We start from the raw sequence: 26,829 nt of genomic DNA, 5'->3' as shown, positions 1-26,829 counted from the left end.
TAACGCACGTCTCTCAGACCCGAACCAAATTCCGGCTCTGCGTGGTGCATTGGAGAAGCTAACATTGATCAGGACCGCCAGTGCATTCTCTTATACTCAGCACTACAGACATTACCAGTAACTATCCTGGAAGTCTGGGATAACAGGTGGCCGCCTGAAGGTATAGCGCTCTAAGCCTCATCAGTCACGATATCGAGGTCATAAATTTATTGACACCCATATGTTCTGACCTTCCTCTTGTGGACATCTAGCTATCCCGTCCAGCAGGTCCGGACCGGAGATTAGGATCACGTCGTCGGGTCCAGAGCTAAGCATGAGGCCGGAATTGGTCTTATCAAGCCCTCGTCTACGTGGAAAGAAGCCCAGAGTCAAGGTGATGAGATATGCGTCGCACATTACGGCGCAGTCATAGTCCATCTTGGCATCTTGAGGATATCATGATTGTGAAGTATTTGCATCATGGACACCCGAGTAAACATAGACCGAAGCCACAATCAGCTTCAAGGTGTGGTGGCACAACTCACTCAGGTAACGAACAGACGGGACTCAAGAAACGTGTCGGTCCAGGGGAAGGGATTCCAAGCCTACACTAGGCGACGCCACACATTATACTAACACATACTGACACAGGGACTTTAAATTGACTCATCGTGCCACAAAGGGTCAGTGGGTTGGACCTTTCGGCCTCTTATGTCGGATTAGATGTATACCGCGACCTCCAAGACACAGCGTATGCTGCAAGTGGTATATAAGTGAAGCTGATATGGCCGTGCTGTGCCAGTTGTCAGTTGTGGCCGGCCCGTGTTTCCTTGAGACACTTGATTGGTTCGTCAGAGTCTGTTTTAATCTGAAGTTATCTGCACCGATGATGCCCTTCCAACAGTCAGCTAACCTTGTAAAGGAGTCTCTGAAAACCCCCAAAGGCTGTCTAGACATGGGGAGTCTGAGTCTGGATAGTTGCCGGCCGGAAGTCTGCACAGTCATTTTGTGACACTGGGTGCCCGTCCGTCTGTGTCATGGCAAAATCGTTTCACACGTTCTACCTCTTCTTTCATGAAGGTTTCTGATGGCGTTGTCAAGCTCGATCCCAATGGGTGTCATCATTTATCAACTCGTACATCAACCTACCACCTCGTCAACCGTGACGAAGACTATCAAAGACTGCAGAAAAGCCATGCGTGACGAGAAGCACCAAGAAAGGAACCTGTCCATTCCGACCAGGTGCCATTCCAATGCCACCATGGAGGCAAGGGGGGCTATGGCTGCAGGCACTTTAAACAAACGAGTACCGGTGTGCAACGTCCTTGACCGTTTATCGAATCGGATAAAATGCTCGGACAAGAGCGAGCGCTAACTGTTGGCTTTTTAGTATCTACAGAGGAAGGGAAGGTATCCCCAGCGTGACTGCACAGTAACTAACACAGACTTCGCAGGAGGTGACAGGATTGGAAGAGATGGCACGCTGGCAAGGTTGGCGATTCCACCATGCCCTACCGTTGATCGAAAAGCACAATCTTGCATAGCCGAGACCGTCTACAAGGCAACCCTATCACCCTGGGAAACGTCCGAGCTTACAGCAGATTCCCAAGGAGACCCAGCCATCATGACCCTTTCTGGACTACCCGCAATCATGATATGTCCGAAATGGGACTCCCAAAGTAACTGTTCCAACTGCTTGAAGCTGCACAACATCACATGCCAGTGGCAAACCTGCCTTTCTGTGCAGTGTGCAGTGTGCAGTTACCCGCCATGTCACAACGGCACGCGTACGTTCGGCGGCCGTCCTGTCATGCGGCCACCCCCCTGGTCCTTTCATTGCCGACGACCCTAGACTACACTACGGACAAGGCCGCACCGTTTCTGTCTTGACACTGACCAGACATCGCGCGGTGCCGGACGTCGAGACCGCTTCGGAACGGAGGTTGGGTCCTTTCGTCGGTTTTTATCGGGGGTCAGCTCGTGAAGTCAGTTCTTACGTGACTTGTCCTATGTCCGTGAAGTGACATTGTCGGATACATACGGGACGGAAAGGTGGTGGTGCGGATTCCTAATGCTGTTGGCTGTCTAATAGCCATGCCGGCATGGTCTCGACAGATCCCCGACCCTCCAACCTGTCTTACACACGTCTACCACCGTGATATCACAAACGACCGGGACTGTCCTTTGCAGCCTTCTTTTCCAGAGCCCCAACAGGTACGTACGTACGCACGCCTCCTCCGCACCTCATGACAAAAATACTCACATATATCTGGTGTGTGTGCTTTTATCCCGCGGAGGAATCCGTGCCCCTCGCGAGCTTGGTGGCGGGTGGGGGGTCTTTCCCATGCTCGTCCTTGATTTTCAAGCCAGCTGACAGATTATCAGTCGCTTCCACTATTATATACTTCATACAGATTTTCATACCCACAAGGCGATCCCATATTGATTGTCTTTACCGACAGAGAGGTAGCTGAGTAGCTCTCCAAGAATAGCAGCAAATCGCAATGACTCTCTACCTTGGTCACTCGCTCTCTGGGATTGCGGGGAGAGAAATTGCGGAGAACCAAAAAAAATATCGACGGCTGGAGACGACGAGACGGCAGGGTCGGGAGGGAGAAAAAGTGAAAAAAAAAACTCAATCAACAACCCGCTCGAAGCCGGCGTGATCTTACCATTCCATGCGAGACCAGGGGTCCAGCCTTCCGAAGCCCGCCGCCAGGCATTATCAACATCCGCGAGCCGTCGTTACATCGTGTTGAAACTGGGCCAGGGACCAATCAAAAGATTGAAGGGGCAAAGCAACTGCCAGCCCAGCCCGTTGGAGGGGGGAGGCTTACCTGTCTCCCCCTGTCTCCGGAGAGTACCTACCGGGACTGGCCATTGCCCCTTGTCCTTTGACCTGGATCACTAGTCATCTCGACCGTTCTCGTCAATGCGAGAACAAACAAAGTGGCCAACGTACAACAGTAAAGGGCATTACATGCAACTGATGGGTCGGAGATCCGACCAACGAGCCTTGTTTTCTGCGTGCTCTTTGGTGGACTCAGAGCCAGAAGTGTTCCTTCCCCAGCGGAGTTCAATGGAGTACAATTAGGAACTTACTCCTATGATACACGAATCACTCGATATCTGCATAACATGCAAAGAGTCCAAGGTCCGCGGCGGCAGCAGTTATGCCAGTCATGCCTCCTCCTGCATATAAGGGTTGCTAACTCACGTTTCCGGGGCCGCTCAGCTTACACTCTCATCCTTCAAGATACGTACAATGTCCTCATATCAAGATGTTAAATGTCACTCGTGCTGAACCCATGCTCTCTCTCTCTCTCCTCGATGAATATGGGGGACACCCACCCATCATCCCTTCCCCGCCAGCTGTTGTAAGTGGAGGTAATCTACCTATACAATCCCAGGTTTCGGAGACCCCATCGAACTTCTCTGTACCGTAGTCCGTATCCATCCGCGTGGGTAATTTCCCACACGTTCCTGTGGACGTTCTATCGCCGCTTCCACTTGCTCCATATCACTCACCGTTCGCTTCATCCCGTACTACCGTATGTCATATGTCATATGTCAGATGGCAGATTGGGTCGGTGGTGGCCTGAGAATCTGACTGAGATGAAAGGTAGGTAATAATGTAATATGGGAACAAAGTTTTCCAATCACATTACAGGAAAGCATTCAGGTGAAAACTGAAGTGTGTGAACGCATGGCGTAGACTGGAGGGCCCTGGAATGCGCACATGTTTAGATGACTCGGGGTTTACATGCGTAAGGTTTGCAAATGATTCGGGGTTCACATGCGTAAGGTTTGCAAGTGTAGGAAGGTTCATACATATTTACAGAAAGGAGTGTGAAGAAGGGAATGGATACCTAGATAGTCCCTACAGAAATGAAGAGTGCTATGGGACCAACGTACCTAGGAGTGCAAAACAAGCATTGCGTTTCCCGCGGTGGTGAGATAATGAACAAATTGGCGAAGTTTAAGGTTCGTTCGTGGGTTAAAAACACGTCTTGTAGCATGGAACAAGATGTAGATTATAGGTATGTAGGGTATACACAATATAGAAAGGCAACATGCGAAAAACTATAAAGAAGCTTCACAGGCAGGGAGATAGATATGGGTAAACCCAAGCTCCAGTCGTTATATCAACGTTGGTAGAGTAGAAACCTCCAGGCTCTAGTTAGTCAGACGGTACCTAGATATCTAGGTAGTGAAAGTAGTAGCCCACCCAGCTTTCCTGCAGAAAAAATTCATGGTACCTACCTTGAACTCTTGAGTTTAAGTTAGACATGCAAGAGTCGACGATAACAATATTGGAGTAAAAAGGCAAAAAAATACCTTACTGGACAGAAAGGAGAAAGAACCAAAGAGAAGCAAAGAAAATGAATGGGAGTAAGAAGGCAAAAAGAGAAGACAACAAAAAAAAAAAAAAAAACGCCCGAAGGAAGCGAGTGTTCGAACTTCCAAACCTGCCCCCTGTCGTTGCAGCCTCCTGAGAAGGCAAGAGTAAAGCCCCCACCCAGTATCAATACAGAGGTCTACCTCCATGTAGTCCCGTCACAGGCAGAGGCAGAGGCAGAGGCAGAGGCAGAGGCAGAGGCAGAGGCAGAGGCAGAGGCAGAATATCGGTGAGAGTGAGACTGAGACTGAGAGTGAACACAACCAAGAGAGTGCAAAAAAGCTAGAACAGGCACAGTTGAAGATAAAAGTTTCGCTTTGCATGGTTGTATGATACGCTCCTGAGTTTTATTCCAGTCAGGTAGGTAGGTAGAAAGCATGGTTAATTAATTACATTGGAGTCACCGTCGAGACTCACGGTTGTCTCGAGAGGACATAGTCTACGGTTCGATTCCGCTTCTAAATTTTTTACCGCTTATTCCATCCACTTGTCCATCTTCTGCATACCTATCTTTCGGTGAAAAAGAGCAAATGAATAACTACCTAAAGTTGAGTATACTTACCTACTAGCGTGTGCTGCGGCTCCAGGTCACCTATCGGTGAAGCTTACTCTAACCTAAGTAGGGTCCAGTCGGGGAAGAGAAGTGTTAACAGCCTGGCCTTCCATGTCTTTGCACCTCCGCGGCGTGTTTCCTTCTGCTCAATATGAGAGCTGGTTCAGGTCAGGGAGTCTGGGTCTGTGATGTTGAGTTCAGCATTGCCTATCTGCTGTACTTCTGCTGTACGTCAGCGCAGGCTTTCATGGTATGACAATCTTAATAATGATGACCGTGAAATAACGTGAGCGTCTTCTACCTACCTACCTGCCTATCTTCTCTTGCACCTTTTGTGCACCTCTAGCTAGGTTAATAACCTAACATTTCAAGTTCCCTAATCCGAGACCAAAAACAGAGAAGGTTCATTCATTCAGTCTCAAGCCGAGATTTTCCCAGGTCGTGTCGGAAGTTTTTGCGTGAGGCTGGGACGAAAGAGGATGATTCTGCTCATCAATCATTTCCTGGCGTTGCCTCATCTGGGGACACTGGGGTGGAAATATATCGATCTCCGAAGATTCTTGACCATTTTGTCATTCGTGGATTGTGTGCCCAACCCAGCCATATATAGATCATTAATACCCTCCCCTCCCCTGCGCTCTTCGTTTTTTTCTTCATTCCTCCCCCCTTTGTTCACGTTCAACATCCAGCCACGCCAGCTCCCCGACAGTCCTTCCGTACTTCCAGACTTCCAATCACTCACCCCCACTTCGAATTAAGCCTCTGATAAAGACTCTGATCCACAGCCAAAACACTCCCATGCCTCAACCCACTAGGCCACGCCCCCCTCCCACTCGCCGTCCACCCCCCATTATTCCCCGGGTTACTACTCTCATACGGTCTATACCCATCACTCCCATAAAAGTCCAACAACAAATGACACTTCCCCGGCACCGTATTATCCCAATACGCCGCCGGTCCTTCTACACCCGATTGGATGATGGCTGATGACCCGCCGGCCCGCGTCCAGGTACCGAAGAGGCCGGTGGTGGATGTTTCGACGAAGACGGTTTTGAGGGATTCGTCTTTCATGAAGCGAAGGTAGGATTGCGAGGAAGAGTTGAGGGGGTTGAGGGGGAGGATGGTAAGGTCGATGATGTTGGTTGGGGAACGGTCGATGTAAGTCTGGGGAGTAGAGAAGGTCTTGAAGTCCGAGGTGTAGGCGTAGCGGATTTTGATGGAAGAGGGGGTGCCGGTGTGGTTTGGGTCGGAGGTGGAATACTATCATGCCATTAGGTTAGGACGGGGGGATGGGGGTGGGAAGGGAATATGAGCGGGGGACGTACGAATTTGGAAGCCCAATGAACGAGATATTGACCCTTCGCCGGATCCCAAATCGCTTCAGGTGCCCACACCATACCGGCTGTGTTGTCTTCCACCACCACCAGTCTCTCGTTGACCCAGTTGACCAGATCGGTGCTTTCCCAGACAAAGATCCCCTTGGAGCCCTTTCGTTGTGCTGCGTCCCATGTTGTCTGTGCCGTTGTAGTACCGTCAATAACCTCTTCCAGCCCCTGTCTTTAGCCCGTCTAGAACGCACCTTCCCAATATTCAAATCCGTCCCGATGATATACCACTTCTTCTTCTCAGCCTCATTACCTCCACCCGGAACGATAGTCGGGTCCCGCACGCCTCTTGTCCCCTTGGTCGGCTTAAAGATGGGTGACCCCTTGTTCAGAGCCTTGAATGAGATGGGGTTGTTGCCGTTGCTGAGGTAGAAGTAGACGTAGGGATCGGCGCCAAGGAAGAAGACCCCCAGGTATCCGGCAAGCGATGGGTCGGTGCGCTGTGCTAGCTGGTTTTCGGCAAGGCCTAGAGATACGGTATCGATGACGAGGGCGCTGCAGGCCCAGGCCCAGGTAGAGACGAGGAGAATGAGACTAAGGAGCCTCATCTTTGCCCTGCAAGATGTACCCTAGGATATTGTCGGGAAGAAGGGGTGTTGAAGCGGCTCAGTGGGTCCAGGTACCCGGGGAACAAGATGTGACTGCAGGCACGTTGAAGATCTGGGACTCCGATCTTTATATCCCGAGAAGCTCATCTACCTTCCCTTTGGAGCCATCTATACGCTACACCGTCCCCATGTGAAAGCCACCTCCCGATATTGACGTAGAGTGTGTCTCCACGAACTCCACATGGCCCTGAAACATCAAAAGTTGGGGTAACGGGGGTAGTAAGGTGACATTTTGGCAAAGGAGGGAAGGGCCGAAACAGGTTGTAAATGGCTAAATCATGCCCGTCATGCCACAGATTGATCGGAGAGTGTTGCAGTCCAAGGTCGATCTCCAGATTTTCTGGGGTAAATCATTCGAATTCGATTGCTGGAAACAAGATTCTCCATGCTGGGCGCGGCCAAGTACCGGTGTTCGTGGCTACACTACAACGCTAGAAAAGGGGGTCCCGGAGCCGAGACATCCAAAAGAGAGTGCCGTTGAAGGTTTGAGAATATGCGCTCCAATCATGTTTCGCCTAGTTCAACTTCCATGTTGGTGTGGTGGTCCCTTGTGGATATAAGACCGAGTTCGTGGCCGGCGTTGTTCATGGCGTTGTCAAGCATCAGGTGGAAGGCATGAGTGCGCATGTCAAAGGAAGCCTCAGACTGAACCGAAATCTGAGAGAAGCTGCTCTCCAAGTTCAGATTGGGGGCAATGGTTGTGCCATCCCAGTTGTCGACGATCTGTGGGGCCGGCGATGAAGATTCATGGAACGAGCTTGCACGATGGCTAGCTGTGGATTGGCTGTCGTCACTGATTTGGATAGGTTGTTCTCTCGTTCCAAATATCTCTTCCATCAACTGATCGTGTCGAAATGAAATGCCAGAACAATGCTTTCCAAACAAGTGTTCAATGGTAATACCTGACAAAATCCGAGCATCAGTAACTGGTGATGACCATTGGGGATAGGGATTGCCATACCTTGTTCAAGCCACTCGCGCGGATTAACAGTGTTGGGCCATACGTCTTTTGGTTTGAAAGCATCAACCAAATGACAAAGTTCGGCATACGACGAGTGGCGCGAATAAGGAAAGGTGATGATGCTAGGCAGTGTTCCTTCGGCTCTGCTGTTCGCGGCCAGAAGGGACCTGTCCAGAGCTATCTGAGATTTCGACTTGTTAATCAGATCTTGCAGGAAATTCAGCAGTGCAGTCTTGTTATCTGCGCCGGATGTGAGCAGTTCCATGCCTATTTCAATCTTGGAGCCGCTGGCGAAAGATTCGAGAGGTAGAAGTTCGACTTTTTCAGCTGACTTTTCAAGCCATCGGATGCTGTCTGAGTTAGTAAAGAAATAACCGACGGATACTTGCGGGAAGTCTTACAACTTGGTGGCCATTTGTATCTGTACCTGAGACAAGTGGTCTTGCTCCTCGTCGTGCTCAAGATCGTCACCGCCTCCGCCAATGCCAAGTTCCGGAAGGTCTTCACCGTTATTGAGGTGGGTAAGGACGGGATGTATCTGGACTACCGGGTTTTCCCGAACTGTTTTGCAATAGTTGCCCTTCTCACAGCTATGGAGGCGGACGTTTTCATCCAATGTCAGGCAGCCCGGGTGGTACGAATTACCGCGCATAAATCCCACAAGTGCCGGAGCCTCAGGAGACACGTGATGCAGAACACCAAAGTCACGCTTGTTGGCTGGATCCTTGGCGAGGAGGGACTGATAAATGCCCATCTTGTATTCGTCAACGTGGACCTATCAATGTTAGCTGACAACCGATGTATAGTACAAGGGTGGTTCTTACACTTGACCCCAGTGCTTTGGACAGGGCAACCCACACATCTTCGTACCCATATGTCCAGGCCTGAAAGTGGAAGATGGTATTGGGAGGATACTTGGAGACCTTGTCCAGCAACTCGCTGATGCCCTGAGCCTTTGTGGGAAAGTCAATGTCTTCGATGAAGGATGTATCCAGGTATATGGTATCGAGGGTCTTCAACCCGTATGCATACTGAACCATAGACGGTGATCTTGCAATAGCGTTGACATGCCATGGTTCGCTCCGGATATCCCCAGTGTAAAGGGCTGCTTTTCCTTGACCCTCGAACAAGAACATGACAGCGCCAGGACAATGGTTGGCATCTAGCAGGGTGGCTTGGATGTGATTCCCTGGTTCGAGTTCGAGTTCGACTGGGGTGTCAAGTGGGAGTGGTTTCAACAAGTTCTTGAGGTGCTTGTAGGACAGCTGTCGAGCTTCCAGGATGCCTTGGGCATAGTTGATACGGCGAGAGACGGTCTCTAGGCGGAGCAGTATCTCCCTGGTGGCGGCAGAGCAATATACGCTAGGTACAGTTAGAAATAGCCGTTAAGAGGGCAGGGTTTCCAACTAACAATGGTGAGCGCAAAGTGTCGAGACCAGCGAGGTGATCAGTATGGACATGGCTCAAGAAACAAGCCAGGGGAGGCCTGCGGTTTGGGTGGTTTCGGAAGAAGTCGACTATACCATGGTCAGCCATCGAGTTAACCACGGAGGAACTGGGGGTGATATGCTAACCTCTAATGTCGGGGAACTCGGCCAACAAGCCGTTAAAGGTCGACATGTCGAACTACTCGCATTGTCTTTCTTGTTGACGTGCTGGTGGTGTCACATCGAGACATTTGGCCCTGTCGCGATATTGGAATGGTGATGCATGGCGATCAGACGGAAGGCGCCTTCCACATCAGCAAGGCTACCTTTCCACGAGGCCGAAAGAAGTTGAAGAAGGGATGAGGCGCGAGGCTCGTCATAGGGCTGAAGAAAACAAAGAAAGTGGAACTGACGGGAACCCCACCGGTTCGGCTGTCTAAAAGCCAACCCCCACTACGGGCCGGGCTGGGGTAAGTGTTTATAGTGGACCAAGCCCCTGAAGTGACGTGCCTTGTACGCTTTGACAAGAAACACCAATCCGCGTCGACCTCGATCCTCGTCAACTTCTTGTCCCTGTTTCATCGCGAACCAAGAATAAGCAAACATGGCGCCAACGACAACCGAACCTCTTGGGCACGACCAAAACATCTTCTTCCAAATGACAATCCAAGCACGATAGACACAATGGCGACCACCAGTCTGAGCTCGCACCTCCTCGAGTCGCTGCTGGCCAGCTTGACTCCGGGTCGCATCACGGCGCTTGTCATCCTCTTCACCATCGCAAGTTTTGCCATCGATTCGACCAAGAAGCCAACGTATCCCAAATCGCTACCTCGAGTTGGCTACAGTGGAGGAATTCGCGCCACCATCCGCAACTGGATGAACCTCTCCAACTACCACAACTGGGTCCAAGAAGGCTACAACAAGTATGGCAAACACGGCCGCTCCTTCGTCACTCCCGCTTCGCCCAGCCAGCCCGACGAGATCATCGTTCCTCGAGAACAGATAGCCTGGATGCTCGAACAGCCCGAGACGGTCCTTAACACCCAAGAAGCCCACAAAGATGTCCTCTTCGGCGCCTACAACTTCTTCAATGTCGACGACCACTTCCCTACCAAGGTGATGCACAAGCACCTGGCCCGCAACCTCGTCGGTCTCCTCCCCGACATCCAACAAGAAGTAGCCGACTCCATCGACATTGCCTTTGGCACCGACACCGAGAACTGGAACACCCTCAACCTCTGGGAAGCTCTTCTGGCCATCGTCCCCCGTATCATGAACCGCCTAGCCGTCGGCCTGCCTCTCTGTCACAACCAAGCCTTCCTCTCGAGCCAAGTCGGATTCGCCGACGACGTCTTCCGCAACTGTCTCATCCTGACGCTCTTCCCGACGGTCCTGCACCCGCTCGTCGGCCGTCTCGTCACCCTGCCCAACTGGTACCACTTCCACCAAGGCTACCGCCTCCTCAAGCCCGTCATCGAGCAGCGCCTCCGGGACTTTGAGCGCTTCGAATCCGGCGAATCGCAAACACCACCAGAAGAATCCCTCATCACCTGGCTCATCCGCCAAGCCAAAGCCGACAACCTCCCGCACGAACAGACGCCCTACATGATTGCCATGCGTCTCCTGCCCATCGAGTTCGCCGCCATCCACACCACCGTCATCACCCTGCACGCTTTATTTCTCGACTTGCTCGCCTCCGATCCAGCCAAGAACTACCTGTCCGTCTTGCGCGAGGAAACCAGCACCGTTTTGCAGTCTGAACCCAATGGCATCTGGACCAAAAACGGCCTTGCCCGGTTATACCGCACCGACTCGGCCATCCGCGAAAGCATGCGTCTGTCGACCTTCAGCACGGGCTTGACTCACCGCAAGGTGGTAGCAAAGGAAGGGATCACCAACCCGTTTGAGGGGTGGCACGCCCCCTATGGAGCGATCCTGATGGCGAACATGAGCGTGCAGCATGACCCGGAGATTTACGAGAATCCGCAGACGTACGACGCGTTGAGGTTCTCGAGGGTGAGGGAGGAGTATGAGGCTCGCTCGGAGGAAGAGAAGGGGGATACAGAGGAGGCGTTGAGGATCAAGAGGTTGGGGTTGGTGGCTACTAGTAGTGAGCATTTGCCTTTTAGTCATGGGAGGCGTGCGTGGTTAGTATTTTCCTCCTTTTTTTTTTTTTTTTACACCTTTTATCACCTTCCACTTCAACCTTTATCTGCCCTACCCCCCTTCTCTCTTCTTTGTGTTTTGTGTGTATGTGCAAGTGCGTCGCTAACTGAAGTTGTGTTACAGCCCCGGCCGTTTCTTCGTAGCCCACGAAGTCAAAATGATGCTAGCCCACATCCTCCAAAACTACGACATCAAGCCCATCGCCAACAGGCCGCCGCCGACGTGGGTGGCGCATACCATCATCCCGGCGCTGGACGTCAAGATTGAGGTTAGGCGGCGGCGGAGGAAGGATTGATGTGATGGTCCTGCCGTTTTGATTGATGTAAAAGTCTTACTCTGTTTTTTTTTTTTTTTGGATGTCTGATTGTTGGTTCTCTCTTGGATACTTGGATATTTGGATCTCGGGCGATATGAAGGGACATGAAGGGACATGAAGGGACATGAAGTGACACGAAGGGACATGAAGTGACACGAAGGGACATAAAGTGACACCGTATTGCGTATAGACATTCAATTCAGTATACACGACAAAAAAAAAAAACACGCATAATGTCCATGATCACCACTTCGTTGGCCTTTTCATGCTGCCCTGTCTATCCATTTCCTGCCATTATTTGGCCAGCCATTATTTGCCAACTTGAGAGACCGCGCGAGATTCCGTCCCATCCTCAGGCACCAACCGCAACCAGGCCATACATCCATCAGCAGGGACGCCGTGGAAAGAAAGACCTAGCTTGTCGAGGCAGGCAGGCATCGATCATGCATGTAGGTGCACTCCAGCAAACCTATATATGTTAAGGTTTGTAATTAACTATTATATAGACTGCAAGCCGCGATGAGGATATATTGACATTTGACATTTGACGTGGACGTTGGTTGTCTCGATGGCATGGCATGGCATCGCATGGCATCGCATCATGATCCCGTTGGTGCCGTGGAGTGTGGACAAGGAAACATCCGGGCCATCTCACTAATAACAAGCGAGGAACTTGAATGTATTTCCCTCTTGCCCACCACCGTACGCCCTGAAAAGACGCTGAGAAGACGCTGAGGAGACCTTGAAGAGGACAAACACACTTCCGGATATCACTGCATCCATCCATTCAACCGCCTTGTCATTTTTCTTCTCTCCTGTTACCTAGTCGCTCAGAATCCGGTCTTTTTGTGGTATTGCTCACTCCTTTTCCTTCTTTTCCTTCTTTTCTCTTCTCTTCTTTTCCTTCTTTTCTCTTCTCTTCTGAATTCTCCTCTTCTCTTTCGCTTTTTTTTTGTTCTGTGCTGTGCTGTGCTGTAACGTGCTATATTCTACTGTGCTGTGCTGCGCTGTTCTCTCATCCTATCTATCTTCGACTTGCATGCTTTCCTCCATTTATAATCTAACTAAACGTACAAACATTCCACACCCATCATGCTCACGAAACCCAATGGCCCGAGGACTGGTAGCCAGTGACAAGGGACCGACCTACTGGGGTACTGCCCCATTCGCCAACCAAACAGTACTACTTGCTCAGGGTGTCAATCCCCCCACCTGGCCCAAGATTTCAGGGAGCCCGTACGTCCTCGTGACACCACCATGCAGCCTTCTATTCCCGAACCCATCTCCAGAATGATACACGAGCACGCCCTTAGCACCCATCAGACTCTTGTTAATCTGCCTTGTTCTTGTTCCTCCAGTCGAGTATTTGATTTTGCTTTTTTTTCTTCCTCCATTCTTCCCCCTTTCCTTCCCTTCTTCTTTTTCCTTCCCTTCTTCTTTTTCCTTTCTTCTTTTTCTCTTTTTCCCTTCTCCGTCTTCCTTCTTTCGTTCCCCCTTTTTGGTATGGTTTCTGATGATGTTTATTGTCTGGCTTTGTAAGTCAACCTGATTCTGTCTAGAGACGACCGGAGAGCTTGGAGCTGGAGGGCCCGTTGACACTGGAGAAGGCTCGGACTCAAGATGATCAGGAAGGGTCTGGCCAATCTAACGCGCAGACGACCTATCGTGGTAATCCTCCACGCGCTTGTTGTGGTGGTGGTGGTTCCAGTGATTGTTGTTGTTATGGTGCGGCTTCTTCTTGTTGTTCCACCACGAGGCGGTATTAAGGCCCGACGCTGAATCGCTTTCCCGGCGTGCGTGTTGTTGCTGTTGTTGATTGTGGTGACGACTTCCGGAGGGTAATGTTGTTTTGTTCGATTCCCACTCGGCATACGATTCCATCTCTCTCAGCAAGGCGCGGCCACAATCCTCCTCGACTTCCTGACCGTCCTTGGCGATTAGGACAGAGAGGTTCTCGTTGAGCGGGTTCTTGAGGTATCCGATGCGGGAAAAGGGGACGGCAACTTTGCTGAGCCATTTGAGACGGAAGGGAGGGGAGGTCTGCCAGTGAATGTTCTTCATCCAGGATGCTTTGGTGATGTCGGCCGAAGGTAGACTGGTCATCAATGCCTGAGAGGTACCGACGTGTTAGGCAAAGCTTTGAGATCATTATAGGCGGCACGTAACTTACATAACCCTGGAAAGCCTTGCTCTTGTTTACGGAGAAAAAAAAGATGACGTTTCTGCACGTCTCGTAGGCCTTGGTGAACTTTTCTTCGTTGGACGTTTGGGTGACCCAGATTCCCTGTGAATAATGCGTAAACCACGGAAACACTAATGCGAGATCCAGGGCAGAGGGGGTGCAAAACTTACGTCTTCCATGGCCTTGTCCAAGTTCTCGTTGTTAAACGACTTGAGAACAAAAAAGCGGGTATCTGCATCACGGAACATTAATATAGTGGTCATCCAAGGCATATGCACGGATTTTCCACCGGGATTGTGATAACATAAGGAAAGAGGGTATCGCCATTGATCAACGGGGCTGGGTCCCTTAGCGGGGGTGTTTGAACTCTGTGCATGAAATGGTGAAAGGACGACCGCAAGGAAAACTGACCGCCCTTTTCGCCCGTATTGAAGTGCTCAACATGCTCCAAATCCCTAGGTCGCCGGGGTGACTGGGCTCGAGGAGCTTTGTCTCCACGGTGATCGTCAAAGAAGCCTTTATCGTCACCACGATAACTCCGGTTGTCATATTTATGGAGAAGGCGTCCGTCGTACTTGTTGAAATCGGAACGATCGCGGGACCGAGGCCGAGGAGAAAACCGAGAGGGTTGATATTCGCGGTCTCGAGAGGCGGGACGGCTTAGACGGTGGTCGCGACGAGGTGACGGTGCGCGATAACGACGCGGAGACCATGATGGGGCACGCTTGGTAGGATACTCGGGCCGACCACGTTCACGGTAACGGTCGTCATACTCGTTGTCGATGTCCATCGGCCGGGGTCCATTTTCTTCGGGCCGATGCTTCTTCTCCGGAGGATAATCGGCCATGTCCACGGACCTCTCGCGTTCCCTTTTGGGCACTACAGCCTTAGGAGCTTCAGTTGGTTTGTTAGTGGTTGCCGGGGCAGTGTCGACTACCGGCGTGGCGACGAGGCCAAAGTCCAATCCCTCTTCCTCCAGCAACTTGCGGTGCTCGGCCTCTAGCCTGGCCCTTTGAGCAGCATGCTCAGCTTCTATTCTTTCCTTCTCTGCGGCCAGAGCTTTCAGCTTACGATATCGTTCGATCTTTTTGGTACGTATTTCAACGTTATGGTAATCAGTTAGCACCAGCCATTCCCGTAGGTCCGGGTTGAGCTCCAGGGCTCGCTCGAGGGCCTTTTCGGGAGTCAATGAGGTAGCGGTAGGCCCATTCCTGGCCTGAGCATTTTGGGATTCAGGCCTGTTATTTGTACGTAGGGCCTTGTCGGTGCCTGTTTGAGGCTTACCGGGGCCTTTTTGAGGGAACTGTTTCTTGTTAGAGGTAGTATTAGGTCCGGATCGCGGGGTCTTGTCAGTTCCCTGAGAGACTTGGTGCTTCGACCGCTCTTGAAATCGTTCGTAGACCTTTGCTTTAACTGGCTCTTCAGTGTCGCTCGGAATCTCACCCTCCTCGACCGGAGTAGAGGGCGCTGTGATTACGGCCTTTGCGAGTCCAGGAGGAGGCATAGAGGAATGATTCGACGCCGGTGCAGGAGTGGCCTGATTCGCGACAGAGCTTTGATTCTGCGGTTTGGTAGAGGAAGCCGGTGTAGGAACAATCCCTGGCATGGGATCGACGTGATCAGAAAAAGAGCGGATCAGAGCGGCAATATCACTCTCATCGGCCGAGATGGACGTCTCGGTAGGAACCTCAGGAACAGTATGAGGAACAAACTGAGGTTTCGGGATCTCAACTTGCTGGGGCTTTGGTGTTGACGCGACCATGGGGGTTAGGGGTCTGCTGGCAGCCGTAAGATTCTCGCTGGTGGCGGTCGCAGGGCGAGCAGAGCGGTCCTTTTGCATAGATTGGAGTCGCTGCTTAAGCTCGCGTGTTTTAGCGTCGAGGGCCAGCTTGTTCATGTTTGGTAGAACGGGACTTGACATGGTGACGTCAGAGTGATGGGCCAGTAGTACTGGCGACGCGTTAGTAATTCCTCAAGGTAGGAATGCCGGCTATTTGTTGATTGATATTGATGTCTTGCTGTCTTGCTGTCTTGTTGCTTTTATTTAGGCAAGGTGAGAAAGCAAGCGATTTTTGGGTATGAATGCGGGCTTTTGTTGACGGCCCGGGTCAACCGGTTGATGTCCGTAATTGTTTTTGTTTGGTTCGACGGAGCGTGACTTCCAAGGGACGCTTTTGTGTCTTTAAAGGGCGGCCAAGCTGGCAAGCTCGGAAGGCGCGACAAGGAAACCGTGACGTCGATATTGTGCCTGAGAACCGTATTCGGTCGTTGTTGTTTCTTTCTCTCAGTGACCAGGTCACGAAACACTCATCAACGCCAGAGGACGAGCAGAATAATGTGCTAGCTCTCAGGGTCGACGCTAAAGTATGACGCGAGTCTGGCCCGGCAAGTGTTGTTTGATGTGCTGGGAGCAATAACGGAAGGAGCCAAACACCGTCGATTCGACTGGACCTTCCCGATTGTGAAACTGTTGTGAAAATGTTCGACTTGAAAGTTGAACTTTTGATGTTTGGAGTGGAGCAATACACTAACAGTGGGGCCGCACCGTTTAGGCGGGGTGCGCCCCACCCCCGCTATTTGTGCCTGTCCAGGTCGCTCGAGTCCTTATCGCTCCTTATCGGACAGCGCTGTGCTAGGCGCTAGCTGTCCCCGTTCCTCTTTCAGCTGTCATCACTGCAATGACCAACAACCACAAACTCCCAACTTTGACTTCCCGTCCTCGTCAACATCTCACAATTCCATCCCGTCTTGCTGATGGCCAGACTATTCCGCCTCAGCCCATCATTTGCCTCAACCTTCAAACGCATGCCATTTTTCTACTGACCTTTTTTTCTCCATTGATATTCCCCAACTCGGTTGTCGCCTTCGCTTTTCCAATAGCTTTCAACTCGCTCGTTTTCCATGAGCCATGGAAGTTTCCAACTTTCACCCTATCCAGCCTTCAATGTAAAAAGTCACCGCAGAAGACGGATGCTTCCAACATATTGACTAACCAGCTGACTCTTGAAGTCGTTGGACGTGTCCCATCCCGAAATTCCCAGGAATTATACTTCTGGGATGAAATCATTTTTATACTTCTGGGATGGACATGATGAACCATCACACCTCAAGCACTCGGTACCTGTGGTCACCAACCAGCCGTGATGCACATAACTGTTGGCATTATGATCTCCCAACCCAACCCTCTTCCCGCCGTTGCTTTGTGGTCCGCCATGGCATTGATGACAATGCGCAGTTTGCAAGTCTGGTAGCGAGCATCCGAGGCTCTCTGTCTCCAACGGCAACACTTGTCTCGACCACACACACACAGAGAAAAACATTATGCAACTCAGGCTATCGCAAGCGCGCGCATGTCCAACACCCCATCATCATGTTCCCGTCAGTCAGTCTCTAATCCAGAGCAGGCTATCTACCCCTTTACAAGCGCCCATGCCGAGGGTGTCATTCAAGTGAAAATGACATTCATGCAAAAATTCTATCAAGAGGGGCCCGGCGCTACCATGGCCCATCTGTCGAATATTCGGTACGGACCGCTTTGCCCAGAGTTGTAAGCGGAATAAGCAGCTCCGAAGATTCTCGACTCTTGACGCCAGGGGCATATCCTGGCCTGACCCATTTCACCACCTTTGGACTTCTTGGCGTTTCTCTTCTTCGCACGTGAAAAAACAACCATCTTTGAATGGCGCCACACTTCGGTTCAACCTCCCGCGACTCCGACAAACCTGGGATATCGAAGCCTCTTGACTGGCTCAGCTGGAGACGAGATGGGCTCGGTAACATGGCCGCTGGCGGGCGCTAGGGTAGCAAGCGTTGGCTCGATTCTCGAACGTTGGAGGCTCAAGATGCCCCTGCAGGACTCCACGCGAACCCCTTCGCCTACCCTTGTTTACCCCCAAATCACCCCCTGCTCTGCCCCTGAGTCTCCACACAGACCTCACTGCTGCTCAGCCCAAATGTGTTTCATGCCTGTGATGGTGAGGAGTTCTTCAAGAACACAGCGCTTGGCTTTGTGGGTTAGCTTGGATAGCTTGCGATGCCGAAACTTGGATCGAAGCTTGACCCCACGGCCAGTTCTCGGGCATTGCGGCGCCACGGCAAGTTCCATCTTCACTTGGGACGAACCACTTTCTCTCGGTGTCTTCGGGCTTGACGCTGTGTGTTTGTGGTGTCCCATCATGGCGCTCGTATCGCTCATTTGGTTTGAGGAGCCGCAATGATCCCTCCACTGCTACGCAGTTGATGCTCCTTGAGTTGTATCCGAGGTTGGAGATCCGCCAGCATACCACATTACCTTCCACCGCCGTCCATCTGTTTTGTTTCCCTATCCATGGCCAGTCTACCCGCGGGGGTACCTACCCGCTTACATCGTCACCTTGGAATCAACTTTGGGAATATGGTCCGTTATCAGACTCCGCTCATTTCGCTGAAACGTCGTGTTCGTTGACCGATGCTTTGACAGCCAACATGGGCATGCATCCATGAACATTCTGGAAGACTACGAACAAGTAAAGATATATAAGGATATGGTCGTCGCCATGTTGCAGAGTTTTGGAAAATCATCAGCTTCAACTTGAGCATTCGGCATCTACTCACCTTCTTTTCCAACTTCTACCTTCTTTACAACAGCTTCAGTGAAGCCTATCATTCTTTACATCACAATCCTTGACATCACATCACTCATTCAACCCGCTAGTCGGTCAACACCAATAACTTACTACCATATCAACCAAGATGCCTACCTTCACTTCCAAGTCTCTTCTTACCGTCCTCGCCGGTGCGGCCTCCGTTGCGGCCCACGGTCACGTTAGCAACATTGTCATCAACGGCGACCTTTACCAGGGCTATGACTCCAGCTTCAATTACATGGCCAACCCCCCTGTTGTCGCTGCCTGGAAGGCCAACAACCAGGACAACGGCTTCGTTGCCCCTGATGCTTTCTCCTCGCCCGATATCATCTGCCACAAAGACGCTACCAACGCCAAGGGCCATGCCGTCGTCAAGGCCGGTGACAAGATCTCCATCCAGTGGGAGACCTGGCCCGAGTCTCACCACGGTCCCGTGATCGACTACCTCGCCAACTGCGGCACCGCCGGCTGCGAGACCGTCGACAAGACCGCTCTCGAGTTCTTCAAGATCGACGAGGTCGGCCTCATCGACGGCTCCGCCGCCCCCGGCAAGTGGGGTTCCGACCAGCTCATCGCGAACAACAACAGCTGGCTCGTCGAGATCCCGGCCAACATCGCCCCCGGCTTCTACGTCCTCCGCCACGAGATCATCGCCCTCCACTCCGCCGGCCAGCCCAACGGCGCCCAGAACTACCCCCAGTGCTTCAACCTCCAGGTCACTGGCTCCGGCACCGAGAAGCCCGCGGGTGTCAAGGGTACCGCCCTCTACACCCCCAACGACAAGGGCATCTCCTTCAACATCTACCAGCCCATGACCAGCTACCCCATCCCCGGCCCCGCCCTCATCAAGGACGCCGTCAGCGTCGCTCAGGCCCACTCCGCTGTCACCGCTACCGCTACCGCCCTTACCGGTCTTGCTGCTGCTCCCGCTGCCACTGGCGCTCCTGCTACCACCTCTGCGGCCGCTGCTCCTGCTGTTACTACTACCAAGGCCGCTGCGGTCCCTACCACCACTCTCGTCCCCTCCGCCACCAAGGCTGTCACCACTGCTGCTCCCCAGGCTACCAAGCCTGCTAAGGGCAGCTGCCAGAAGCGTCGTGCTGCTCGTCGTGCTGCTGCCCTCGCCCGCCGTCATGCTCGCGACGTCGCTTTCCTCGACTAAGCGGTGGATGCTGGGATGTAGTGTAAAAGATGGAAAGATGGAAAGATGGAAAGATGTTTGGATGGAAGAAAGCTATGAGGATTGAAGCTGCTGTTAAGCTCCGGCGATGTGTACGAGAGGAAGAGAGACTTTTAGAAATGTTTTCGATTCTACTGTATTGTTTGTTAGATTTAACTTATACCTCATCTGCCGCTTGGTGGAGGAAAGAAAAATTGATTGCTCTGTTGAAGCCAAGTTTGGTGCTGTTTGTTTGTGAGAGTGATGATGTTGATACTTTTGACTCATTGTGTTCTTCCGCTACTACTGTCCGGAATTCGGAAAACAAAAGTTGCAATGTATGGGAAGAACAACTAACATGGAAAGCGCACCTGACTGACTGACTGAAATTACACTACGTAGAACCAACAGATTTCTATTCAGCAGGTACGACCCAGACAGCATTAGTTTCTTCCCTGCAAATTCTCGCTCACTGGCGCTTCTCGATTCTTGGAGTGCCGCCCCTGGTCCAATACCAGGCATTGAAATCGAAAAGTTCTTTGACGCCTGGTTGTCGTGAGCATTCCAAACAGTCCCTGTCTACCTGTAGAATCTACCACATCTCTACCTGGTTAGGTAGGTACTTGAGGATATTTCTTTGTGAGTACTGTCACCAGACCACCGTGGGGTTGGTAGCGTAGTCGTCACATGTGGCGCGTTTGGCTAGCTATCTCCTTAGTAGAAGCGGTTCGTTCGAACCTGGCTCCGGGCCACCTTCGACAAACTTTTTGTCCCTTTTTTTTTTTTTTGGATCCGGAAAAGATCTTGTGGCTGACCATGGCTTGGTGCTAGAACGTTTAGAATTCAAGCATACAAAAGCTTGGGATAGTCTGTTAACTTCGCCGGGAACCATAGGTAAGTAACTATACTATCCTCCCATCGGTTTTATTATCTATTCATCCATTCATTCCACTCCTTGCGTTCGTTCATCTTGCGATTATCTGACGATCATCGATCGCATGGCATTGACATCACGCTTGATCATCTTCAACATGATCCCAACGTACATTTGTAGTACAGTTCACCCCTGCCCCGGTTTGTTGTTCGCGTGGGTGGTACTTGCAGAGGGCTGGCTCTTTTACCACGTTTCAGGATGGCTAGGCTAGGCGGAATTGCTGTTATGGCGTGAATAGCATCCATCCAGTAGGTTGGCTATTGCCCGCTGTCGGTGAATGGAGTCAAGTTTTGGTCGTAACGGATTGTTGTTTGTTTATGACCCGCCTTTTTGGGGTGGTTTGGACCAATGGGGGGAGTTCCGGAATCCCTTGTCTTTTTTTCCCTTGTCCTTGTCCTCCTTCTCGATCGAGCTAACAAACAAACCAGCATTGATCTTTTTGTATACCAACCGAACAACCGAACCAGCAGGGCCTTGAAACACGAAACACTCAGATATTGAAAAGGGGTCAAGTCAATGGAAAATTGGAAATTACAGTACCATAAACGCCAAGCCAGTTTCAAAACATCACGACGAGCTTCTTTCCATATTCAGTTATTCTTCCGTTGCGGCTCCCCCCGCAGTTACATCCAGTCCCGTCCCGTCCCAAAGCATTGATATTTATCCGCAAATGGGATTCGTACCTTCATCCCCCGCTTCCAAGACAACATCGGGTAGGAGACTCGGTTTTTTTTTTGGCATCTCCTTCGAGTAGTCACCATCTTCCGCGAAACGAAACGAGCGAAAAAGGGGCAGAGGCAGATGAATTCCTGGTTCATGGTATTTGATGGAAAGCTAAATCGATCGTTCGGCAGAGAACATGCACCCCGGGTTTCTGAAGTCTTGGAGCGAACGATATTACTCATTTTCCGAGCTATATGATTTCAGCTATGGCTTGAATGCATTGGACTTCGGAGTTGTTGAGAGGTGTATTCTACAGCTCCACCAATCCGGAACTGTGTAGGGTAGGTACGTATGCTGGTAAGGGGTGAATGAAGGCTTGAAGTTGCCCTTTTCGGACCGGATCGAGAAGCGGTCGTACCAAAACGGGCCGTATGATGAAGAAAGGTTAATGATCCACCCACCGGAGAAGGACGAAGATGCCCTCTTCAGCTTCGAGGCCGAACATCTGAACAGACCTAAGCTCCGAGGTATAACACCTTCCTCACCCAACCAACTCTCCCTTTATTCCAACCACCCTCTCTTCCTCCTCCACTACCTTACCCTCGACACCTCTCACCACCCAACAGAGGTGCCCTCATCATCACCCACATCGCCAACCATGAAACTCCTCCTCCCCCTCCTCTCCCTATTTTCCTCCTCCGCCCTCGCCGCCTCCCGCACCTCCCCCCCATCCCCCTCCTGCCTCACCGTCGGCCCCTCCGGCCGACAATACTCAACCATCCAATCCGCCGTCAACGCCCTCTCCACCACCTCTCCCGGGTCCCAATGCATCTTCATCTACCCAGGCACCTACCACGAACAAGTCCTCATCCCTGCGCGAACCGCTCAGCTATCCATCTACGGCTCCACCACCTCCACTTTATCGTATACCTCCAACACCGTCACTATTATTGCCAGCAAATCGCAAGCGGACGGGTTATCCAACGACGAGACGGCGACGGTCCGCGTCAAGAGCAAGAATGCGCGCTTGTACAATCTGAACATAGAAAATGCGCACGGCAAGGGCAGCCAAGCCGTGGCGCTGAGTGTGATGTCCCCCGGAGACGGCGTGGGCGTGTACGGGTGTTCGCTCAAGGGGTTTCAGGACACGCTGTTGGCGCAGGAGGGGGCGCAACTCTATGCGCGGACGCTGATCCAGGGTGCAACGGATTTCATCTTTGGGCAGCGAGCACCGGCGTGGTTTGAGAAGTGTGATATTAGGGTTGTTGCTGCTAGTGTTGGGTACATAACCGGTATGTCTATGTCCCCTTTCATTCATTCTCCCCCCGCCCCCCGGTCCCCGTCCCCGTCCCCGTCTCCGTCTGTCATTCATTGTCACTGTCCCTCCACCCCACCCCACGCACGACACGGGCTTGGTTTGTACAGTCAAGTAAGTAACTGACAGTTCTTCTTCATTCATTCAAATTCAGCATCGGGCCGCGATTCATCGAGTAATCCAAACAACTACGTCTTCAACAGCTGCACCATCGCCGCCGCCGCCGGCAACTCTGTGCCCTCGGGAGCCTACTACCTCGGTCGTCCCTGGCGCGAATACGCCCGCGTGACGTTCCAAAAGACCAGCATGACGAACGTGATCAACCCTGCGGGCTGGAGTATCTGGAACACGGGCGACGAGAAGACCAGCCACGTTTCGTATGGGGAGTATGCTAATACCGGTGCGGGAGCGAGCGGGAACAGGGCGTGGTTTGGTAAGAAGTTGGGTGCCGCGGTCAAGATTGAGACAGTGCTGGGGAGTGGTTACGCGAGTCAGGGGTATTATGATTCTAGCTATATGTGAGCGGAGGGGAATCTTGATGGGTGTGGGGAAGGAGAGGGATAGGGAAGGGGAGGAAGGAAGTGAGTGAGTGGGAGATGGTTGATGAGAGGATGTGAAATTGGACTGACAATATCAAACCAGAGACGATAATGTTACGGAGAAGTAGTGTGAATACGTGAACAAATAAATGGTGTACTTACTCCCACAGGGAGATCCAAAGGACTGTCAGAAGAGTGAGCGTAAACCCCGGATCACCTTGCGATGGATCTTGTTGTGACAACTTCTTGTCTGCCATCCACAGCTCGCTTGCGACTTGCTTCTAGAACTCCGTTGTGACTCAACTGTGCCTTTCAATCCGACACCTATATTGGTGGTTCGGAACTTGGTTCGCACTGGGCCTCTGTAAGCAGGAAAAGCAGGGAAGAATCACTAGCCTGAAGTAACATTTTCATTCCTCTTCAGATGAAAGTCATGCACTAAAAGCCAGAGCACTCCGACGAAGTGGTATAGAGAACTGCGCTGGAATGATGTGTATGAACTGTCCTAAAAGGAGAGGGCATTAAAACAAAGTGAGTGACCTAAGCAAACCAAAAACGACCCAACCCATAGATACTGTATTCAACGCCGGTTCAAAACAGAGGCCCTTGGAATACCTCGTAGAATGAAAACAACTCCTGCCGCTGATAAATGCCAAGTGACGAAATGACGGCCTCAGAGCCTTCGGTATTTGAAGAGCCTTCAGGATTCGAAGAGCCTTCAGGATTCGAAGAGCCTTCAGGATTCGAAGAGCCTTCAGGATTCGTTGGAGGACTACCATCCTAGACGTCGTCCATCTTACCGGCGGCCTCCTCGTCGTCTTCCTCGTCGAAACTCGCCACGGATGATAGTTCACCGTCGTCTTCACTTTCTGCATCCGCTTCGTCTGCTGCGTCTTTACTCGCGTACTTCTGGACGTATTCTGGGAGAAACATGTCAATTTCCATCCTTTCTGGAGTCCGAAGCATTTCCCCATGTGTGAACATACCCTTCACCTTGTTCTCGTAGCTCTTAGGCTCTCTGAGCAACAGCGCAGCAGCCTCTCCGTTGAGAGGATCGGTAGGGTTGGGGTAACGTAGAAGCTGAGGCAGGAAGACTTCGAAAATGTTGATCATGTCGAACATTGGCGACCATGTTTGGTTGATGACGTCTAGGCAAACCGATCCGGATCTGGTATGCGGTGTATTGGTTAGCCCCATTTTCTCTATGGCGATGAGCTCCTCTCACGCCATTGCTTGTCCGTTCCCGCGAACCAGAGCCGGCCAGCGAATTGTCGTGATTATTTCCTCGGATGGTGTGATGTCCCCACTTACAGCTCATCAATGTTGGGATGGAAGATTCGGTTCACGAAGCCAATGCTGGGGGACTTGTACGGATACTGATCGGGTAGCTCGACGCGGACTTTCCAAACGCCGCCTTCGAAGGGTGCTGTAGGGAGAGCTTGGTGTTAGTGACGGCAAGAACCTCGAGCCGCATCTGCGACTTGAGCACAGTAAGAGATTGGGAAGACGAACTTTCGGCAGGCCCTTTGAACCTGACATAGAACTCCTGCCTATTACAATGTTAGGTGTACTCTTCGGTTCGCTTCTTACATCGCCTCTTACACTGTGAACAAAATGTTAGTGCTCCGAAAGCGGGTGTACCATAGATCCTGCAGGATCTTAGGGGAGGGGTATGTCCATACTATTATCGTTCACCAAAGTGACCTCGTAGTCGCTCATGAGCCTGTCATATCGATCGAGTTAACGGTGCGCTCGTGGGAAAGGGTTCTTGCAAGAAATCGTACATCTTCATGACCTGTTATACATGTATATGTTAGCATTCATTTCCCTAATCCGCATTTCCCTAATAACTCACATCTGTCTCGATACGGCGGCGTGGGGAACTCATGTTGTCTATCTAGAGCTCGTGCTCTGTTCTATCTTTCTTGTAAGAACGAAGGGTATTTAGACTCGAATTGTCGCAGGTAATCTGTTTGCGGCGCTCTGTATGATCCGATGGTATAAGCTGATGACAACTGTCAACACTGCAGAAGCAGGCAGTTGGATGCGATGTCGTCGGGCGGTGGCGAGATGCAAGTCTGGCTCGTCTGGTCTGGTGCGGCCGATGTGGGCTGGATGCTGCTTGGGCGGTGCTGATAACAGTGCTGATAATCTCAACGGAGGATGATATGAACTCGAATGGGAACTGAAGCTGGTAATTCTTTTGAGATGGATTGGATTCAGAAGGAAAGTTGCAAGTGGGATGAATCGGTGGAAGCTGCCAGTTTAGACTACCTAGTCACACTCACGTTCCCGCCCGCAGTAGCGACGATCGTCCACGACGTCAGGCTTACCATACCGCTGATCTCCTCAGGTGGTAGCAACCAGGGGTGCATTTGCCGGCCGCGAGCGAATGATAAGCGGCTGGGAGTGGGGAAAGTCATGCGCTGAAGGGAGCGATAAGGATTCATTGGCGGTCACTCTGTCCCTGTGCTTCAGAAGTTGAGGAATGAGGAGTCAACTCCAGTCAACCTCATCCAGGCAACTCGAACCGACCAACAGCATGTTGTCTCCTATGCGTAACGGGAGTATTCCGGAGGTGATATAGTAATTTGCACAAATATGAAATGAGGTTCAGTCGGACAGTTGGGTTGGGTTATCTTGCTCAGATCTGTCTCAACTCCAGACACTTCTAACTCGCCTTACTACGATCATCAACACTGTTAACCTCGTCGTTGTGGAGCGATCTGTCAATGACACACTTTCGGTGTTTGTTCCGGGGACCTCATTTACAGCTCAAATAGGCAGTGACTGGGCATTTTGGAACCGCAGAGGCTGAAGGAAAAGGCAGACCAGCACACCAACCGTACAACTTTGTCTGCTTTGTCTCCAGCCCAAATCCGGCCACCAACGACCAACAAAATAGCCAACAGCATATAACGAATAAAGACATATTGGGCCATCGAGGTGACATCCGGAGATTCCCCTGATCTTATCGATACATAGTAGTGTGTGTGGGTGCTAATGAAGGGACATGTCGATCAACTCGGTAACTGATCGGATACCGTCACCCACCATCGGCCTCGCGGCCATGAGGGTGACCGGCGATCCGGCGTCAAAGTCCAACGTGAATGGTGGGGAAGTCTGGGGAAAAGGAAGCACTAACAGAAGGAAGTTACCCGTTAGGGATGGAGGTCAGTTCCTGTCTGTTTCCCCAACTCTACTCTCCAATCCCCAACGGGTAGTTTGGTTGGTGTGCTTTTGGTGATGGCGATTAACCGGCGACCAGGTACACGGGTCGGACATTCTCCTGGAATTTTCAAGATGCAAGTCTACATCAATCTCGAGCGAGCCCCATCGTCATTCAGGAACCAACTTTACGGCTTCGGACCACGGTACCGGAATGCCATGTGCTAGGGCTGACGGCTGACAGTTCCCCCGCAGTCCACCATGTCATCTGAAGCCAAAGTCGGCGGGTTTAAAGTGGTTGCATATGTACAGCACTCCCATCACTTGGCACGGCGCAAGGATAACTAGGTATAGGCTATACATAGAGCCTCAAATGTCAATGTTAACGCAGCCAGCTCAAAGAATGTTCAGTTTCTCGGTGTCCGTCGGACGAACCGCTTTCAATCC

At 51.5% G+C, this 26,829-nt stretch overlaps 7 protein-coding genes across 7 annotated transcripts; 3 read left to right on the top strand and 4 right to left on the bottom strand.

Annotated features, from left to right (window-relative positions):
- Positions 1-5,559: 5,559 nt before the first annotated feature.
- On the bottom strand, positions 5,560-7,027 carry B0H65DRAFT_239705 (uncharacterized protein). Its single transcript, XM_062822301.1, has 3 exons — positions 6,511-7,027; positions 6,257-6,445; positions 5,560-6,191 (listed from the first exon to the last, which is right to left on the bottom strand). Exons 1-3 carry the CDS (start codon positions 6,862-6,864, stop codon positions 5,670-5,672), a joined length of 1,065 nt encoding a protein of 354 aa, XP_062680877.1. The 5' UTR covers positions 6,865-7,027; the 3' UTR covers positions 5,560-5,669.
- A 6-nt stretch (positions 7,028-7,033) lies between these two features.
- B0H65DRAFT_576918 (beta-lactamase-like protein) lies at positions 7,034-9,505 on the bottom strand (the record flags this gene model as incomplete). The annotated part of the gene is made up of 6 exons (XM_062830674.1): positions 7,034-7,826; positions 7,886-8,235; positions 8,287-8,660; positions 8,710-9,247; positions 9,297-9,402; positions 9,460-9,505. 6 exons carry the CDS (start codon positions 9,503-9,505, stop codon positions 7,429-7,431), a joined length of 1,812 nt encoding a protein of 603 aa, XP_062680876.1. The 3' UTR covers positions 7,034-7,428.
- A 307-nt stretch (positions 9,506-9,812) lies between these two features.
- B0H65DRAFT_559173 (cytochrome P450) lies at positions 9,813-11,932 on the top strand. The gene is made up of 2 exons (XM_062830123.1): positions 9,813-11,462; positions 11,605-11,932. Exons 1-2 carry the CDS (start codon positions 9,997-9,999, stop codon positions 11,774-11,776), a joined length of 1,638 nt encoding a protein of 545 aa, XP_062680875.1. The 5' UTR covers positions 9,813-9,996; the 3' UTR covers positions 11,777-11,932.
- A 1,509-nt stretch (positions 11,933-13,441) lies between these two features.
- B0H65DRAFT_428345 (YT521-B-like domain-containing protein) lies at positions 13,442-15,876 on the bottom strand (the record flags this gene model as incomplete). Its single annotated transcript, XM_062824755.1, has 4 exons — positions 13,442-13,906; positions 13,968-14,081; positions 14,150-14,211; positions 14,391-15,876. 4 exons carry the CDS (start codon positions 15,874-15,876, stop codon positions 13,442-13,444), a joined length of 2,127 nt encoding a protein of 708 aa, XP_062680874.1.
- Positions 15,877-18,586: 2,710 nt separating this feature from the next.
- B0H65DRAFT_239573 (glycosyl hydrolase family 61-domain-containing protein) lies at positions 18,587-19,813 on the top strand. Its single transcript, XM_062822300.1, has one exon. The coding sequence runs from the start codon at positions 18,711-18,713 to the stop codon at positions 19,764-19,766; it is 1,056 nt and encodes a 351-aa protein (XP_062680873.1). The 5' UTR covers positions 18,587-18,710; the 3' UTR covers positions 19,767-19,813.
- A 2,205-nt stretch (positions 19,814-22,018) lies between these two features.
- B0H65DRAFT_428527 (pectin lyase fold/virulence factor) lies at positions 22,019-23,197 on the top strand (the record flags this gene model as incomplete). Its single annotated transcript, XM_062824767.1, has 2 exons — positions 22,019-22,652; positions 22,830-23,197. The coding sequence occupies 2 exons, from the start codon at positions 22,019-22,021 to the stop codon at positions 23,195-23,197; spliced, it is 1,002 nt and encodes a 333-aa protein (XP_062680872.1).
- A 797-nt stretch (positions 23,198-23,994) lies between these two features.
- On the bottom strand, positions 23,995-25,102 carry B0H65DRAFT_428051 (ubiquitin-conjugating enzyme/RWD-like protein; the record flags this gene model as incomplete). The annotated part of the gene is made up of 8 exons (XM_062824728.1): positions 23,995-24,134; positions 24,201-24,382; positions 24,526-24,640; positions 24,727-24,764; positions 24,805-24,811; positions 24,897-24,937; positions 24,999-25,009; positions 25,070-25,102. 8 exons carry the CDS (start codon positions 25,100-25,102, stop codon positions 23,995-23,997), a joined length of 567 nt encoding a protein of 188 aa, XP_062680871.1.
- Positions 25,103-26,829: the final 1,727 nt, after the last annotated feature.

The sequence above is a fragment of the Neurospora tetraspora genome, assembly GCF_033439725.1.
Source record: "Neurospora tetraspora strain CBS 560.94 chromosome Unknown B0H65scaffold_5, whole genome shotgun sequence".
In the NCBI taxonomy this organism is placed as follows: domain Eukaryota; kingdom Fungi; phylum Ascomycota; class Sordariomycetes; order Sordariales; family Sordariaceae; genus Neurospora; species Neurospora tetraspora.
Note: the sequence above shows the minus strand (reverse complement) of the source record. Positions and strands in the feature narration are given on the sequence as shown.

Bases quoted from the DNA above. Each gene is read 5' to 3' on its own strand.
- B0H65DRAFT_239705 (XM_062822301.1), bottom strand. From the start codon at position 6,864: ATGAGGCTCCTTAGTCTCATTCTCCTCGTCTCTACCTGGGCCTGGGCC. The intron at 6,446-6,510 runs GTGCGTTCTAGA...ACAACGGCACAG, and splicing joins CGGATTTGAATATTGGGAAG to ACAACATGGGACGCAGCACA. The intron at 6,192-6,256 runs GTACGTCCCCCG...ATGGCATGATAG, and splicing joins TTCATTGGGCTTCCAAATTC to TATTCCACCTCCGACCCAAA.
- B0H65DRAFT_559173 (XM_062830123.1), top strand. From the start codon at position 9,997: ATGGCGACCACCAGTCTGAGCTCGCACCTCCTCGAGTCGCTGCTGGCC. The intron at 11,463-11,604 runs GTTAGTATTTTC...GTTGTGTTACAG, and splicing joins AGTCATGGGAGGCGTGCGTG to CCCCGGCCGTTTCTTCGTAG.
- B0H65DRAFT_239573 (XM_062822300.1), top strand. From the start codon at position 18,711: ATGCCTACCTTCACTTCCAAGTCTCTTCTTACCGTCCTCGCCGGTGCG.